General features: G+C 43.3%; 1 protein-coding gene across 2 annotated transcripts in view; it reads left to right on the plus strand.

The window, feature by feature from the left end:
• Positions 1-482: 482 nt before the first annotated feature.
• Positions 483-14,184, plus strand: part of Commd10 (COMM domain containing 10) — a 127,717-nt gene continuing 114,015 nt past the window's right edge. For both annotated transcript variants that reach the window (XM_028777205.1, XM_028777206.1), the window contains exons 1-4: positions 483-557; positions 2,115-2,205; positions 5,035-5,145; positions 8,992-9,147. In XM_028777205.1, the coding sequence (XP_028633038.1) occupies positions 517-557; positions 2,115-2,205; positions 5,035-5,145; positions 8,992-9,147 (399 nt within the window). In that variant the 5' untranslated portion in view covers positions 483-516. The remainder of the gene's footprint in view (positions 558-2,114; positions 2,206-5,034; positions 5,146-8,991; positions 9,148-14,184) is intronic.

The raw sequence follows: 14,184 nt of genomic DNA on the forward strand, positions 1-14,184 counted from the left end.
AAAAAAAATGTAAACGCATCATGTGCATGGATGCACAGCCATGTATAAACGTACATAAAATGCACACACACACATGCTTAGTCAGGGATGCAGATATAAAAAAATATATGTACAGCCCCGGTTTGAAAAGGTCCGAGTGGCCGGGCAGTGGTGGTGCACGCCTTTAATCCCAGCACTTGGGAGGCAGAGGCAGGTGGATTTCTGAGTTCGAGGCCAGCCTGGTCTACAGAGTGAGTTCCAGGACAGCCAGGGCTATACAGAGAAACCCTGTCTCGAAAAAACAAAAAACCAAAACAAACAAACAAACAAAAGAAAAGGTCAGAGTGGTAGAAAGGAGCATCATGACCTCTCTCTCCCTTTCGGGACCACGCACAAGCCTTCTGAAATCAAGCCCACAGTAGCCTGTCGCAAACCTGCCTGATGGCAAGACTTGGCCCTTCCGGGTTTCCGTCAGGCGCGCCGTGATTGGCTGGACTGAGCACAGCTGACTGACGCGCGGGCGAGAGACCTTCAAGGATGGCGGCGTCAGCGGCGCTGATCCTGCCGGAGAGCCCCAGGTAGCGGTCAGGCTGAGCAACCAGCCACACAGGGATGACCTGTTGGGGCGGGAGCAGGGGTGTTGCCGCCTCCTGCTGTTGTGGTGCGGCCGGCCCGGGTCGGGAGCCGGAGTGGAGCTGCGGAGGGACTTTTTGGGCCGCAGAGGGCGTGGGCGGGTGTGGGCGTGGCACAGAGGAGGGCGTGGGCGGGTCGTGGAAGGGAGTGGGTGTGGCGTGTGGCGTGGGCGGGGGCGTGCTTCCACTCTTGAGTGGTTCTTCTTGGAGCTTGCAGGGCTGGCCGCCCCTCTTCAGTACCGGAGATAGTGACGAGTGACTTTGTAGCGCAGGTAGTAGAAGTTGCTAGACGCCACCTGAATTCTGTCCACTCTCTTGGGAAAAGACTTTCTGCTTTTAGTTATTTCAGACCTGAGAAAGCCTCACGCTGGTACTACAGGGTGATTAAAAACTAGCACGTGAAAATAGCCCTTTGCAACCAACGTCTGATAGTTCAGGCATTAGTGACTTATTTAGCCAGTTTTGGCATATTCAGTATATGCACAGTTATGCTTACCACACACTTTGAAAATGGTTATTACAAGTGACAGGTTTTAAATGCCTTTGATAGTGTTGCCGTTCATGTACTTTTTATTGTTTAGGGTGTATTAGGTAAGATTGGCTGGGTCTGGTAATGTAAAGCCCAGTTTTAAAGTTTTTTTTGTGTGTCTGTGGTGGGGGGCAGGGGGTAGAGTGGTTCTTACTATGTTGCCTAGGCTAGCCTCAAACTTTTGGACCCAAGATCCCCTTACTCTCCCAATGAGCTGGCACTATTGGCTGTCCTGACACACTCTGCTCAGATTTCCCCATTACAACAAAATTATTCCAGAAAAAAAACAAAAACAAAAACCCGACTCAGTCTGTAGAGGCAGAGGAAATATTCATGTATGCAGGCAAATCTTGAAATTTGAATGCAACATTCCTGCACTGGGGAGAAGACAGTCGGTATTGTAAAGTTTTTCCTTCTTTCCCTGGATCTGACACTTCTTATCTTCAAGCCCATGTCCTTGGAGAATGCACACCACAAAGGCATACTCAGTATATGCAGTTATGCTTACCACACAGTTTGAAATTGGTTATTCCAAGTGACACAGGTTTTCAAATAACTGTGCATTCCAAATAATTATGTAGTCCCACCTTCCCTCAGGGATACTTGTCATCATTATCCTTTGTGGTTTTGGTGTAGTGCTCTCATTGGCTGCTTTCTTCCTTGCAGAGCTCTATTTTGGATTACATGGTAGCTTGAATGCCCACTGCTAAACCACTGCCGTTCCCTGACTGGCTGGGTACATACCTCTGCAAGTAATTTGCCTGGGAAGAGAAAACTTGTCAGATGTACTTCTTAACAGGAGTGCTTTGGGAGAGGTATCCTTGGGAGGTGCTCACTGATTGCCAGAGTGTCCTTCATGTCACTTTATCTCACTAAAAGGACATAGCTACCAGAGGAGTTGAAATAAAAAAATGTACAGACAGCAATGGCAAATACACTTAAAACTCACTTCGAAACTTTGTTTACACATTTAGCATGAAGAAAGCTGTGCCGCTGATAAATTCGATAGACACGGGAAGATTCCCACGACTTCTCAGCCGCATTCTTCAAAAGCTCCACCTGAAGGTTTGCATTTCTGTATTCCTGTGGCTTGTGACTCCTCTGATTCCCTGAAGCATGCTAGTATGTGGAGAATTGTGAGAAATATTGTTCTCTAGTGGGTTCTTGGGAACTCTAGATCTGTGGAAGTTTGATCATGTTCTCTGGTCAGAAGTTTGGGAGACTTTGTATTCTGTAATTAACTAAGAAAAAAAGTAGAGCCTTGTAGAATGTTTTGCATGCTAATGTTTGGGTCATACATTGAAGGGTTTGACTTGGGAATTGTTTTCCCTTGGTATATAAAGTTCTATGGAACATGCTTTAGGGAAATGCTGGTTTCATTCTTCCTGGTAATGGTAGTTCAGGCTAAAGAGATGGCTGAAGAGCATATACCGAAGCCAGGCAGTTCTGGTACACACCTTTAATTTCAGCACTTGGGAGGCAGAGGCAGGTGGATCTCAGAGCTTGAGGCCTGCCTGGTCTAGGACAGCCAGGGCTACACAGAGAAACCCTGTCATGAACCCTCATTCTTCCCTGCCAAAAAAAGAGCACATACTAGTCTTGTATCGGGCTTGTATTTGGTTCCCAGCATCCACTTAGTGGCTCATAACCACCTGTAACTCCAGTTCCAGGGATCTGAGGCTTTCTTCCGGCTTTCTTGGGTTCTTGTATGCATATGGTACATATAAACTTAAGCAGGCACACATGCATACATATGTAAATAATCAATAAATCTTAAAAATAATTCAGTCAGTATTTCTTCTCAGATAGTATCTTTTCCTCTTTGCTTTTATTTCAAGTGTATTGTTGGTTTGGCTGTGTGGACGATTGGTAACTAATTCATTATTTGATAACCAGTTTAACTTGATGTTCTTTATTGGGTTATAAAACTGCATTGACCATGGTTATGGAGCACATACAAAATGTTCTACGTGTTTCTAGGCACAAATATTCAGTTATATCCAAGACCCTCCCCTTCCCTTACTTTACTGGCTAGGACAGCCCCAGACCCATGGTCTACTCCCCGTGAATTATCTCTCAGCTCCAAATTGTCCACGTCATTTTATTTCAGATCCTTCTTGTTTCTTGGCTTTGGACTAGCATCTGTTGCTCACCATCTTTTCGGGTTTGATTTTTTTTTTTTTACATTTATGTATTTCTATTTTTTTTAAAAAAATGTGTATGAGTGTTTTGTTGCATGTATGTATGTGTACCACATGTTTTCTTGGTGCCCATGGAGGCCAGAAGAGTGCACTGAATCCCCTGAAGCTAGAGTTAGAGGTGGTTGTGAACCTCCTTATGGGTTGCTGGGAACAGAATATGTCTTTCCCAAGAGTAGCAAGCACTCTTTTCACCAAGCTGTCTTTCCAGCCCCTGATTGATTCTTTTTTTTTTTTTTTTTGGTTTTTTTCGAGACAGGGTTTCTCTGTGTAGCCCTGGTTGTCCTGGAACTCACTCTGTAGACCACGCTGGCCTCGAACTCAGAAATCCGCCTGTCTCTGCCTCCCAAGTGCTGGGATTAAAGGCGTCTACCACCACTGCATGGCTACAGTAAAGTTTTAAAATGTTTTTCTCTTTTTAAAATGTTGATCATGTTTTAACAGCATTTAGAGACATCAGTGTCTATCCCTTACCACATGGAGAAAACTTCAGAATCCTTAACACTGCGAGATCCATTAGACTGTGGCAGCGGCCCCCAGTCTCCCTCCTCTGCACTTGCAGTCTCACTGGACAGGGCGTGTTTACCGCACTGTGCTAGGGCCTTTTCAACTGTGTTGTGCTTGTGTTCTTGTCCTTGCTTCCAGTGCTTTTGTCTCCAGCTTTACTGAGAGAATATCACCGTGTAGTAAGAATGTTGTGGTCCCACTCTCAAGCTCAGGGTGATTCTCTTCTCTGTGTCTCAGAACATTTGGTTGGTTCTCAGCTCACTTTAGCACTGCACTGGAAGCACTTATTTCACAATCAGAAGATGACCAAATCCCTGAACTCTGAGACCCATGCCTTTCTCATCTGTGGAGTTCCCTTCCCTGATACATTGCTCAGTATACACTTGGTACTCAGTGCACACTTTTGGAGTTAGTTCTTTTCTTTTACATGAAAAATGCAAAATGACCTAGGACCAAGTTCCTGCCTATGGTAAATTTGTGACGTAGATTATGAGTCAGGAGGAATAACAGTACTAGGAACAGTCTGTGACATGTCTCATCTTGCAAGTCAGCAGTCTGCATTGGGAAAAACTGAAGGAAGTCACACAAACTTCTGTCGCTGAGAACTTAGAAACATGTTTGTGGCTTCTGATCTTCAAAAAGTGGTTACAACTCATCTAATGAAGAACCTTTTGTGTTTGACCCCATAGGAGAAATTTTAGGCCCCCACGTGAAACCTGCTGATGTAACCTGTGAAGCTGTGGGCTTCACTCTGTAGAGCCAGCTGTCTGGGTTATTGACCAGGCACGTGAGAAAGAGCAAGACAGACTAGTGGAGGTCAGGTGGGCAGTGTCGGTGCAGCTGTGATGGGGTGAGTAGGCAGTTTCAAGAAGTGACTGCTAATTATGAGATGAAATGAGGAATTAAGAAAACCAGATGTAAGAAAGATAAAGCACAGGTGTCTGAGATGGTCTGAAATTAAAGCAAAAAGCCTGTCATTCTTGTCAGCCCAGAGTTCCAGTGATCAGTCACGTCAGCCTCAGAGGTCTATCTCGTGCCTCTCAGTTGTCTAGAATGCACATCAGAATGTAGAGTATAAGCACACCAGTTTCCGTTCACGGTGGCCTTTTCTCTCAAGTTCTCTTTTCCTCTATGAGGAAGTGAGTCTTCCGAGTGTGTGCTCTGTGCTGACTGAGTACTGTGTTTGTAGGCCGAGAGCAGTTTCAGTGAAGAAGAAGAAGAAAAACTTCAGGCTGCATTCTCTCTAGAGAAACAAGAGCTTCACCTGGTTCTGGAGACAATATCATTTGTTTTGGAACAGGTATTTTTATTGCCTCAAATTTCCTGTTTACTGCATATTTTCATGACTTTAATATCTGTGGCTTTCTATGTATTTGTATAGCTATATAAGATTGATATTTTAATCAAGAGTTTCAATATACTGAAACATTTTAGAATGCCTGGCTCCTTTCCATAGAACTTCATTCTGCAAAAATAAATATGATATAGTAGAAGTTAAAGATTTTCCACTGAATTGGGCCTTCATCTGTTTTTAACTCACTGTTTTTTGGCATAAATGGAAAAGTGAACGTTTTCCATTTAAGTTGAGCAGGTGATTGGGTGGCATGCACTTGATTAGGATGATTCAGAAAAGAAATGGCATCATTTTTTTTTTTATTTTGAATTTCCTTTCTATACCATTTCTTCTCACATTCATTCCATGATTTTTATACCCGTAAGTCCTGCCACTGCAGCCCACATTGCTTAGTCCTTCAGCCTTCTCTTCAGCCTTTTTGCATTTTTTGATCTTTACAGTAGGGCACATGGGTAGTCTTTGAGTATTTCACACATATCAGCTTGTTTCTATCACTAGGCTTTAAATGTATTGTGGGCCAGGATCTTATATTTTGCACCTCTTTTATAACCTTAGCTTAAGATGGAGTTTTAGTACAATCCTATCAGTTTAATCAGTTTATTAAACAGGATACTCATGAAACAAAAGATTCAGTTATACTGCAGTTTCATGGGCATTTTAGAGAACAGACACTATTAGGAGAAGCTGCCAGGCAGCTGCTGCCACCTTATGGAGACTATGGATGGAATTTGTTACCACGAGAAATTACCTGAAGGAACAGTGTTAGGAAGGATTTATTTTGGCTTACAGTTTGATTCCAGGGAGGAGGGATGAGAAGATGTGGGAGCAGCTCCTGTCCGTGATGCAGGAGTGTAGGCCATACCACTTATATTTCTGCAGATCAGGAAGTGCAGAGCTTGCCCTGCAGTTGAGCTGGGCTCGAATGAATGTGGCCTGCTCTCCAGTGACCCAGCAAGGACCCACTTCTAAAGGTTCCACAGCCTCTCCAAACAGCCACCAGCTAGGACTAAGCCTTTAAACACACTAGCCTATCAGGGAACCCTTCACACTGAAACCATATCATTCCACCCTTTGCCTCCACACTCTCTTTGCATCTCATAATGAAATAAGAATTCAGTCTCAATTCAAGCATCCCCATAGCCTTAAGTTCTAACACTTTTCAAAGGTCCAAAGACCAAATCCCTTCTGAAATTCAGAGCAGTCTTTTAGCTATGAGCCCTTGTAAAACAAACAAACAAACAAACAAACAAACACACACACACCAAGTCACATGTTTTTAATGTACAGAGTAAGTATTCCCATTTTAAAAGGTGACCTGGCATGGAAAGACCAGCATATGTCAGGGAAATGCCAAGTCCTGCAGTTTTGTGCCTAGCATCTGGAGCTAATGTGGCATGATGTGGGTCCCAATGGGCTTGGGCAGCCCTGTGGCACAATGGGCCTCTGTCTTGGCCTGGCTTCACTTGGTGCCTGCAGCTTTTCTCCATGGGTGCCACGAATTTCTAGTATTAAAATGCTGCTGTCTCTATTGCACCTTTGGGTTCATCTTTGCAACTTCATGAACAGCCCAGTCACACACTCCATTCAGGGAATCTCACTGATACACACTGTCTGACCTCATTAGTTTTCTGGAACCTGGAAGTCTCCATAATGCTCTAAGTCCTGCATTCTGCATAGCTGCAGAACCAGCACTGTGTGGATGCTGCTCTCAGTTTCTGCTGCAAGACTGAGATGTAGCTGAGCATCCATTTATCGCAGCTGCAGCATCGGTTGTGTGGGAGAACAGTAACCCAGGCAACCATTTTACAGCTGCTAGCCCTGGAACTGTCTGTGTAGGCACTGTGTGTTTTTCTCTTCCTTCAGATGAATGGCTTTCAGTTTTATGCCATAGAGCCTTCAGTGGGTAGCATCTTGTTCCCAGTGCTTCTTCATTCCTATTGTCCCAATTTGAAGTGTAGAGTGCCAGGTTTTTCTTAATCTCATTATTATCTTTAGCAATCAGTGCATCTGTGTTTGTGTCCACTGTGCCTGCCCTGCCTTTAATTCTGTGTTCCAGCTTCTTTCTTTTCATTTTACCTTACAAAACCTGGTTAAAGGCAGTGAGCAGTAACCATGCCACAGACTTGTACTGCCTTGAAATTTCCTCTACCAAATATATTATCCATTATTTTTTATGTTTATGGGTATTTTGTCTGTGTATGTCTATGCAACTTGTGTGTGTCTGGTGTCCTCAGAGTCCAGAAAAGGGTGTGGAGCTAGTTACAGACATTGTGAGCTGCCATGTGGGTGCTGGGAACTGACTCTAGGTTCTCTGGAAGAACAGCCAGTGCTCTTGAACTGCTGAGCCCTCTCTTCAGCTCCCAGTCCATTATTTTCAATTTAGCATCACTCAGAATTGCAGGACACATGTAGAATGTAGTCACACAGTTTGGCAGAATGTCACATGAACGACTTTTAGTTCCATTTCTGAGAGTCCTTATTCCTCTCTGAAACCTGTTGAGCGTTACTTTCCTGTCAGCATTTCTATCAGAATCAGCATCATGTTCTCCCTAGAGCATTCTGGATCTTTTCTAGCCCGTGGCTTCAAATTCTTTCACTTATATTCCTCTCATATGCTAACTACAAAGGCCTATAATCCCCCTGGTCAGGTTTACACAGTAATAGCCACAATCCATATACCATTTTTCTCCGTTATTTGTTGTTACTGTGACCAAATGCATGGGCCACAGTAGGAAAGGTTTATTTTGGGGTTTTAGGGGTACGATCCACTTTAGAAAGCATGGAGGTGTGAGTGGCTTGTGATTGGGGCAATGGGAACATGAAACCCCTGGTTATATTGCATCAACAGTTAGGAAGCAGAGAGCTCAGGCCTAATTAGGGCCAGGCTGTAACCCATAATTCTCATCTCTAGCTAGGCCCCATGTTAAAAGCTTGTACATCTTCCAACTGAGTGCTGTCAGCTAGGACTAAGTGCTCAGGCTCACGAACCTGAAGGATACTTCATACTCAGACTTGAATGTGGAGCTTAGTGACGGCTGGTGCTTAAGCTCAGTGAGCCTTCAGTAATAAAACGGTAGTTGAACAGAACAGCACAGAGGTTTGTGGGAAAGTTGTTCTCAATTGTGTAGGGAACAGAACAGATGTTGTTAAAATTATTTAAAATTTTTTATTATGTGTAACTTCAGTTGGTAGACAGATAGTTTTGAGGACTTCTTAGGCAAAGTTTATTTGCTGAGACCATTGTAAACTTTAATTAAATGAAATAAATGGAGTAAAGCTTTACTAAGTAGTTTTGGTGTTATGTAAACCACTGGCAAAATGAAACATTTAGCCTGAGCAAGTTAGGCCTACTGACTATGAAATTTAGCTGTTGGTTTTATATATTAATAGAACTGTTGAAAATGCCTGTAAGAGTTCTGTGAAGACTTTTTGATTTAAATAGTTTTAATGCTGAGGCTGGAGATATAGATAGCTCAGCAGTTAGGAGCACTTACTGCTCTTGCGGAGAACTGAAATTCAGCTTCCAGCATCTGCTTCAGACTGCTTTAAAAGCTCCGTAATGCCAGCATCAGGAACTCAATGCCTCTGGCCCAGGACTTACACTCATGCAGTCTTATTCACAAGCAGACAGACAGACATACAGACACAGACACAGACACAGACACACACACACACACACACACACACACACACACACACAGAGTACTTAATTTGCTTTAAATACGTATGCATTGCTTACAGTCAAGTCTTTATGTGAACCTGAGGATGTGTTGTCTTCCCTGTTTCTGGCAGGCAGTGTATCACAACGTGAAGCCAGCGGCACTGCAGCAGCAACTAGAGACTATTCATCTTACACAAGACAAAGCAGAAGCATTTGCCAGTGCTTGGTCGGCTATGGGTCAAGAAACGGTTGAGAAGTTCAGACAGAGGATCCTGGGCCCTCACAAGGTACAGGACATGCTGTCCCAAACATATTTCTCAAAAATTATAGCACCCAGTCTTAAAAAATGATCAAATTTTTGTTAAGAGGTAAAGTAAGGAAAAGTCAAGTTGAATATTCCTGTTCAGTCTTTTCTACATATTAGCATATTTGTTACCACAACATGGTTTAATTTTGACAGTTTAAAATATGCCTCTGTAATTAAGAGTAGGAATGAGACAGTATCCTTATGCCCTCTAGCAGTGGTCTCTTGGTGCTTCCGAGTGAGACTTACTGTTAATGCGTACTGAGTCATTCTTGCTTGGTTTTACTGATACATTCCTGCCTAGCAGAGGCCCTTGCTCCTTGGGTGCTGACTTACCATGTGTCAGCTCCCATAAAACAAGCGCCGGCAGAGCAGTAAAGTCAGTGTCACAAGGTGCTCTGCTCACCAGGCCTCACAGAGCAGGCATGGTGGGGCAGACTGTGTCTTTCCCTACACATTCTCTGTATTGCTTTGATCTTCTGATGTGCAAACAGTTTTGTGTTCCTGGGATGAATTGTCTGAGTCATCCTTTCAATATGCTGCTGGTTTGATTTGCTGATATTTGGGCAAAGGTTATGTCCACCTATTTATGGTACATATGGTACATCTGAGGTGAGCTGGGAGCTGCCCCTTTGCCTCCTGAAGCATCAGCATTGTTTAGTGGTAGCAGGTTCAGCACTTACAGACTTTGTAGCACTTAGTATTGCCAGGTTTGGTTTTTTTTTTTTTAATTAAACTAAAGCTGTTGCATTAGGTTTGTGGTGCTATTTTGTGTCTTTCCCCCAGTACACAGTTTTTATGTCATTTTTATGTACTTGTGCATATGTATCCTGTGTCTGGATATTTTGCTTACTACATACTAGAGAAAACAGAGATACAGCTTTCATTGTATTCCAGGTGTAGATCTTATAGAATTTTTTTTTTCAGTTGTAGTGTATAGAGGGTACTTGCTTGCCTTCCCTTAGGTTGGAATTGAAGTTCCAGTTCGCTATGTAATGCTCCGTGCAGTCTGTGATTGGACAGTGTTTCTGCTGGCCTGTAGCTGTCTTTCTTTATATCCTTTGGTCTGTTCGTGATCCCATGCTTAGTTTTATGCCTAAGAGTTTATAGACAGATGCGTATTACGATGGTTTCTCTTTTGTTCCTCCTCAGTGTTTTATACAGTGTTGACGTTCACCTGTAAGTCTGAGATCCATTTTGAATGATGTTTTTGTAAGGTGTGTGGTGCAGGCTGAGGTCCATGTTTTTCTGTTCTTTGTACCCTGAGTGCCAGTGTTGTCACTATAGTTATTATGGACATTTATCCTTTCGTCTCCACATTGCCCCTACCCTCTTGTCAAAAATCATTTCATGTATTGTCTAAGTCTTTTAGTGAATTCTGTGACTCTTTGATCTATTTGTCTATCCTAGGATTCCTCTGCCTTAATTGCTGAAGCTTTGTAGTAAATAAGAAGGCCAGGCGTGGTTCAAGCCTTTAATCACAAGACTCAGGATGCAGAGGCAGTCGGTCTCTGTGAATTTGAGGCTAGCCTGATCTACATATCTACATAGTGAGTTCCAGGATAGTCAGGTCTACATAGAGAGTGATCTGCACACACGCACACACGCACACACACACACACAACTAGTGTGAGTGGAGTGGAGTTGGGGAGATTGCTTACAGTAAAGAGTGCTTGCTGCTGTTATAATGGACCTAGGTTCTATTTTTCAGTAGCCATGCCAGGTGGCTCACAGAAGCCTTTAACTTCAGCTCCCTGGGATGGCATTCCTCTGCTGGCCTCTCTAGGACCCAACACGCATGTAGGCACTCATGTGTACGTGTACACACACACACATACACACACACGCACACAATCAGAAATTAGTCTGAGCTCGATGGCTTTATTCTCATTTTCATATTCTCTTTGGGTTTTCTAATTTCTTACATTTACATATACATTTGGAAAATTGACTCAGTATCTACAAGTAGTCCTGCTGGCATATTGATTAAAATCGTGTTTGATTTAATGATGAATCGGCGGAGAAATAAATTCTTAACAGTGTGATATAAATTTCTCCACTTCTTAATCTCTTTTTTGATTTCTTTTGGTAGCGTTCTTTATTTTTATCACAAAGCCTGCGCATATTTTGTTATTTTACAGCTAAGTGTTTTATTCTGTTTTTAAAAATGTTATAAATATGCTATTTTTAAAACATTGGCTCCAATTGTTTATTATTAGATACTAGAAATAGTACAATTAACTCTCAGAAATGCTGTTTCGTGATAATGGAGTTTGAACCCAAGGCCTGGTGAGTGTGAGCAGGCTCTCCACGACATGACTCCTATGTACAATGACCTGTCCTATGGTTTTGGTAATTCACTAGTTAGGGATAGGAACTTCTTAAAAATAGATTTCTTTAAATTATTTTCAAATATATTTTGTATAATTATTTTTGCATAGCCGTTTTCAGTATTGGCGAGTAGAGACTTTTCCCCACAATCTACACAGCTCCCACTTTTTTGTGTTTATGTGATCCATATGCACACTTAGGTGTGTGCATGTGTGTGTGAATGTCAGAGGTCATGTTGGGTGTTTCCCTCAGTCCTTCCCTACCCCCAGCCCTGACCCTGACACTCACCTTATGTTTGGGACCGAGTCTCTCTGTAGGACCTGGAACTCACTGATTCAAGTAGACTGGGATGGCCAGGGAGACTCTTGTGCCTGCCTGACTCTGTCATGCTACTGTGGCAGTTATAGATGTACCAGTGTCTCTATGGATGCCGAGCATCTGCATTCGGGTCTTCATGCCTGCTTAGCAATCCCTGTACTGACTCAGCCATCTTCCCAGTCCCCCTTTGCCGTATTTTCTTGTCTTCTTGATTGACGTGTTCCCAGTTTGGGGAGAAAACACTGTCTCTCACTAAGTATTACCCCCCAGTGTCTAGCAAATGTTCTCTGTTGTTTCTGTCTGAGTTCCCCTCTGTGTCTGGCCATCCTTCCATCCTGAGTTTCTGCCTGGGTCTTCATCCTTTCCATTTCTTTGTTTCCCTCCCTCCTGTGAATATTTCAGTCTTCCATTTTGTTTCTCTGAACTTCTTTCTTCTTTTAAACATCTCCATTTGGAAAATCTCCATATTATTCTAGTTTTGCGTGTGATTTCCTTCCGTGCTGCAGTGTCTGCTTCTGCAGTGGCCAGTACTGGTCTGTGCTGTCGCCTGTATGAGGCTCTAGCTGGGAGGTAGTTCTCAGTGTCCCTGAGCAGCTTGCCTTCAGAAAGAGTATTCTTTTCTCCTCAGGGTAGCAATAAGTCAGATGCTGTTTAAGAGTCAAAATAACCAGTTGTCATAGGAAATATGTAAAATAGAAAATAGAAATTTGAGGGCTGGGTATTGTGACGTGTGTTATCCCAGCAGCTTGGGAGTCTGAGGCAGGATGGTCACTAGTTGAGGACATCTAGGACATAGAAGTAATGTAGTAAAACTGGCTCTGAGAGAGTAAAGTTGGGAAGCCTGGAAGAAACTGGGAAGAGTTGATTGTGTTTTGCCAATGTGTGTGTATATGTACCATGTGTGTGCCTGGTGTCAGCAGAGGCTAGACGAGGGTGTTGGGTCTCCTGGAACATGAGTTACAGTTGGTTTTGAGCCTTCATGTGGGTCAGGAGTACTGAAACACTGAGCCTTCTCTCCGCAGTTCCCAAATTATCTTTTTAACGATTGAATATTATTCCACTGTGATTCTATAGCCATGCTGCCTTACTCATTCATCCGATGGGAGACACTTGGGTTGTTAGTGTGTCTTGGCATTGTGAATAGATGCAGTGGGCATGGGCATGCATGTGTCTTCAAGTTCTTTTGGATATTTACTCTGCCGGGATCCCTGGCTCATATGGCAGTTCTATTTTCAAGTCTTTTGCCTGAACTAAATTTGTCTTTGACAGTTTCGTATGTGTATATAATGCATAGTGACCACTCTTGGTCACATCTTCCCTTGTTCCCCCTTGCCCTCAGATACGCCTGCCTCCTACAGAGCTGTCCTTACGTACATACCTATTCATTTTGCTTTATGCTGGTGAGTTTTCACCAGAGCTGTCTGTGTGACCATGGGTTTGGGTCTCTCCTCTGTAGGTTGGTGGGTTCAGTAGTGGCTATACAGCTGATAACAATGATTCCAGCTCCCAGAATGCATCGGTGGCAGTTTTCACTGTTTTGAGGCACACCCCTGCTGTTTTCAGTAATGAATGTACCAGTTTATATTTGTAGTGTCAGTGTGAAGGGTCCCTTCTGTCTATACTCTTGTCAGCTCTTGTCTTGTCTTTTTAATTTTAAATTTTTATTTATTTATTTTATATGTATGGGTGTTTTCCCTGAATGTATGTCTATGTACTAATTGTGTGCCTGGAACCCACAGGAGTCCAGAAAGGGTGTCAGCTCTCCTTTGACTGGAGTTAGAGATGGTTTGTGGGTGATCGGAATCTAACTGAGGTCCTGTGGAAGAACAGCTAGGCCTCCTAACCACTGAGCTGTGTTTCCTGCTCCTCCTGTTGTCTTCTTGATAACAGCTGTGGTGGTTTGAATAGGTTTGGCCCCATAGTCTCATGTGTTTGAATGCTTGGACCATAGGGAATGGCACTATTTGAAGGTGTGGCCTTGTTGGAGGAAGTGTGTCACTGTGGGGGTGAGCTTTGAGGTCTCATGCTTAAGCTCTACCCAGTATAGAATTCTAGTCTCCTGGCTGTCTGCAGAAGACAGTCTCAGTTTCCTCTTGGCTGTCTTCTGATCGGATGCAGAACTCTTGGTTTTTCCAGCACCATGATCATAATGGACCAAACCTCTGGAACTGTCAACCAGCCCCAAATAAATGCTGTCCTTTATAAGAGTTGCCTTGGTCATGGCATCTCTTCACAGCAATGAAGCCCTCACTAAGACAACAGCTTAGTAACATGTTGAGGTGACAGTCCTCTCGGGCTTTGTTTGGCATATTCCTGGTGTGTGACACCGAACACCTTTGCCATGCCTGTGGTAGGCTCTGTTTTTTTTTCT

The sequence above is a fragment of the Grammomys surdaster genome, unplaced genomic scaffold, assembly GCF_004785775.1.
Source record: "Grammomys surdaster isolate TR1022 unplaced genomic scaffold, NIH_TR_1.0 278, whole genome shotgun sequence".
NCBI lineage: Eukaryota > Metazoa > Chordata > Mammalia > Rodentia > Muridae > Grammomys > Grammomys surdaster.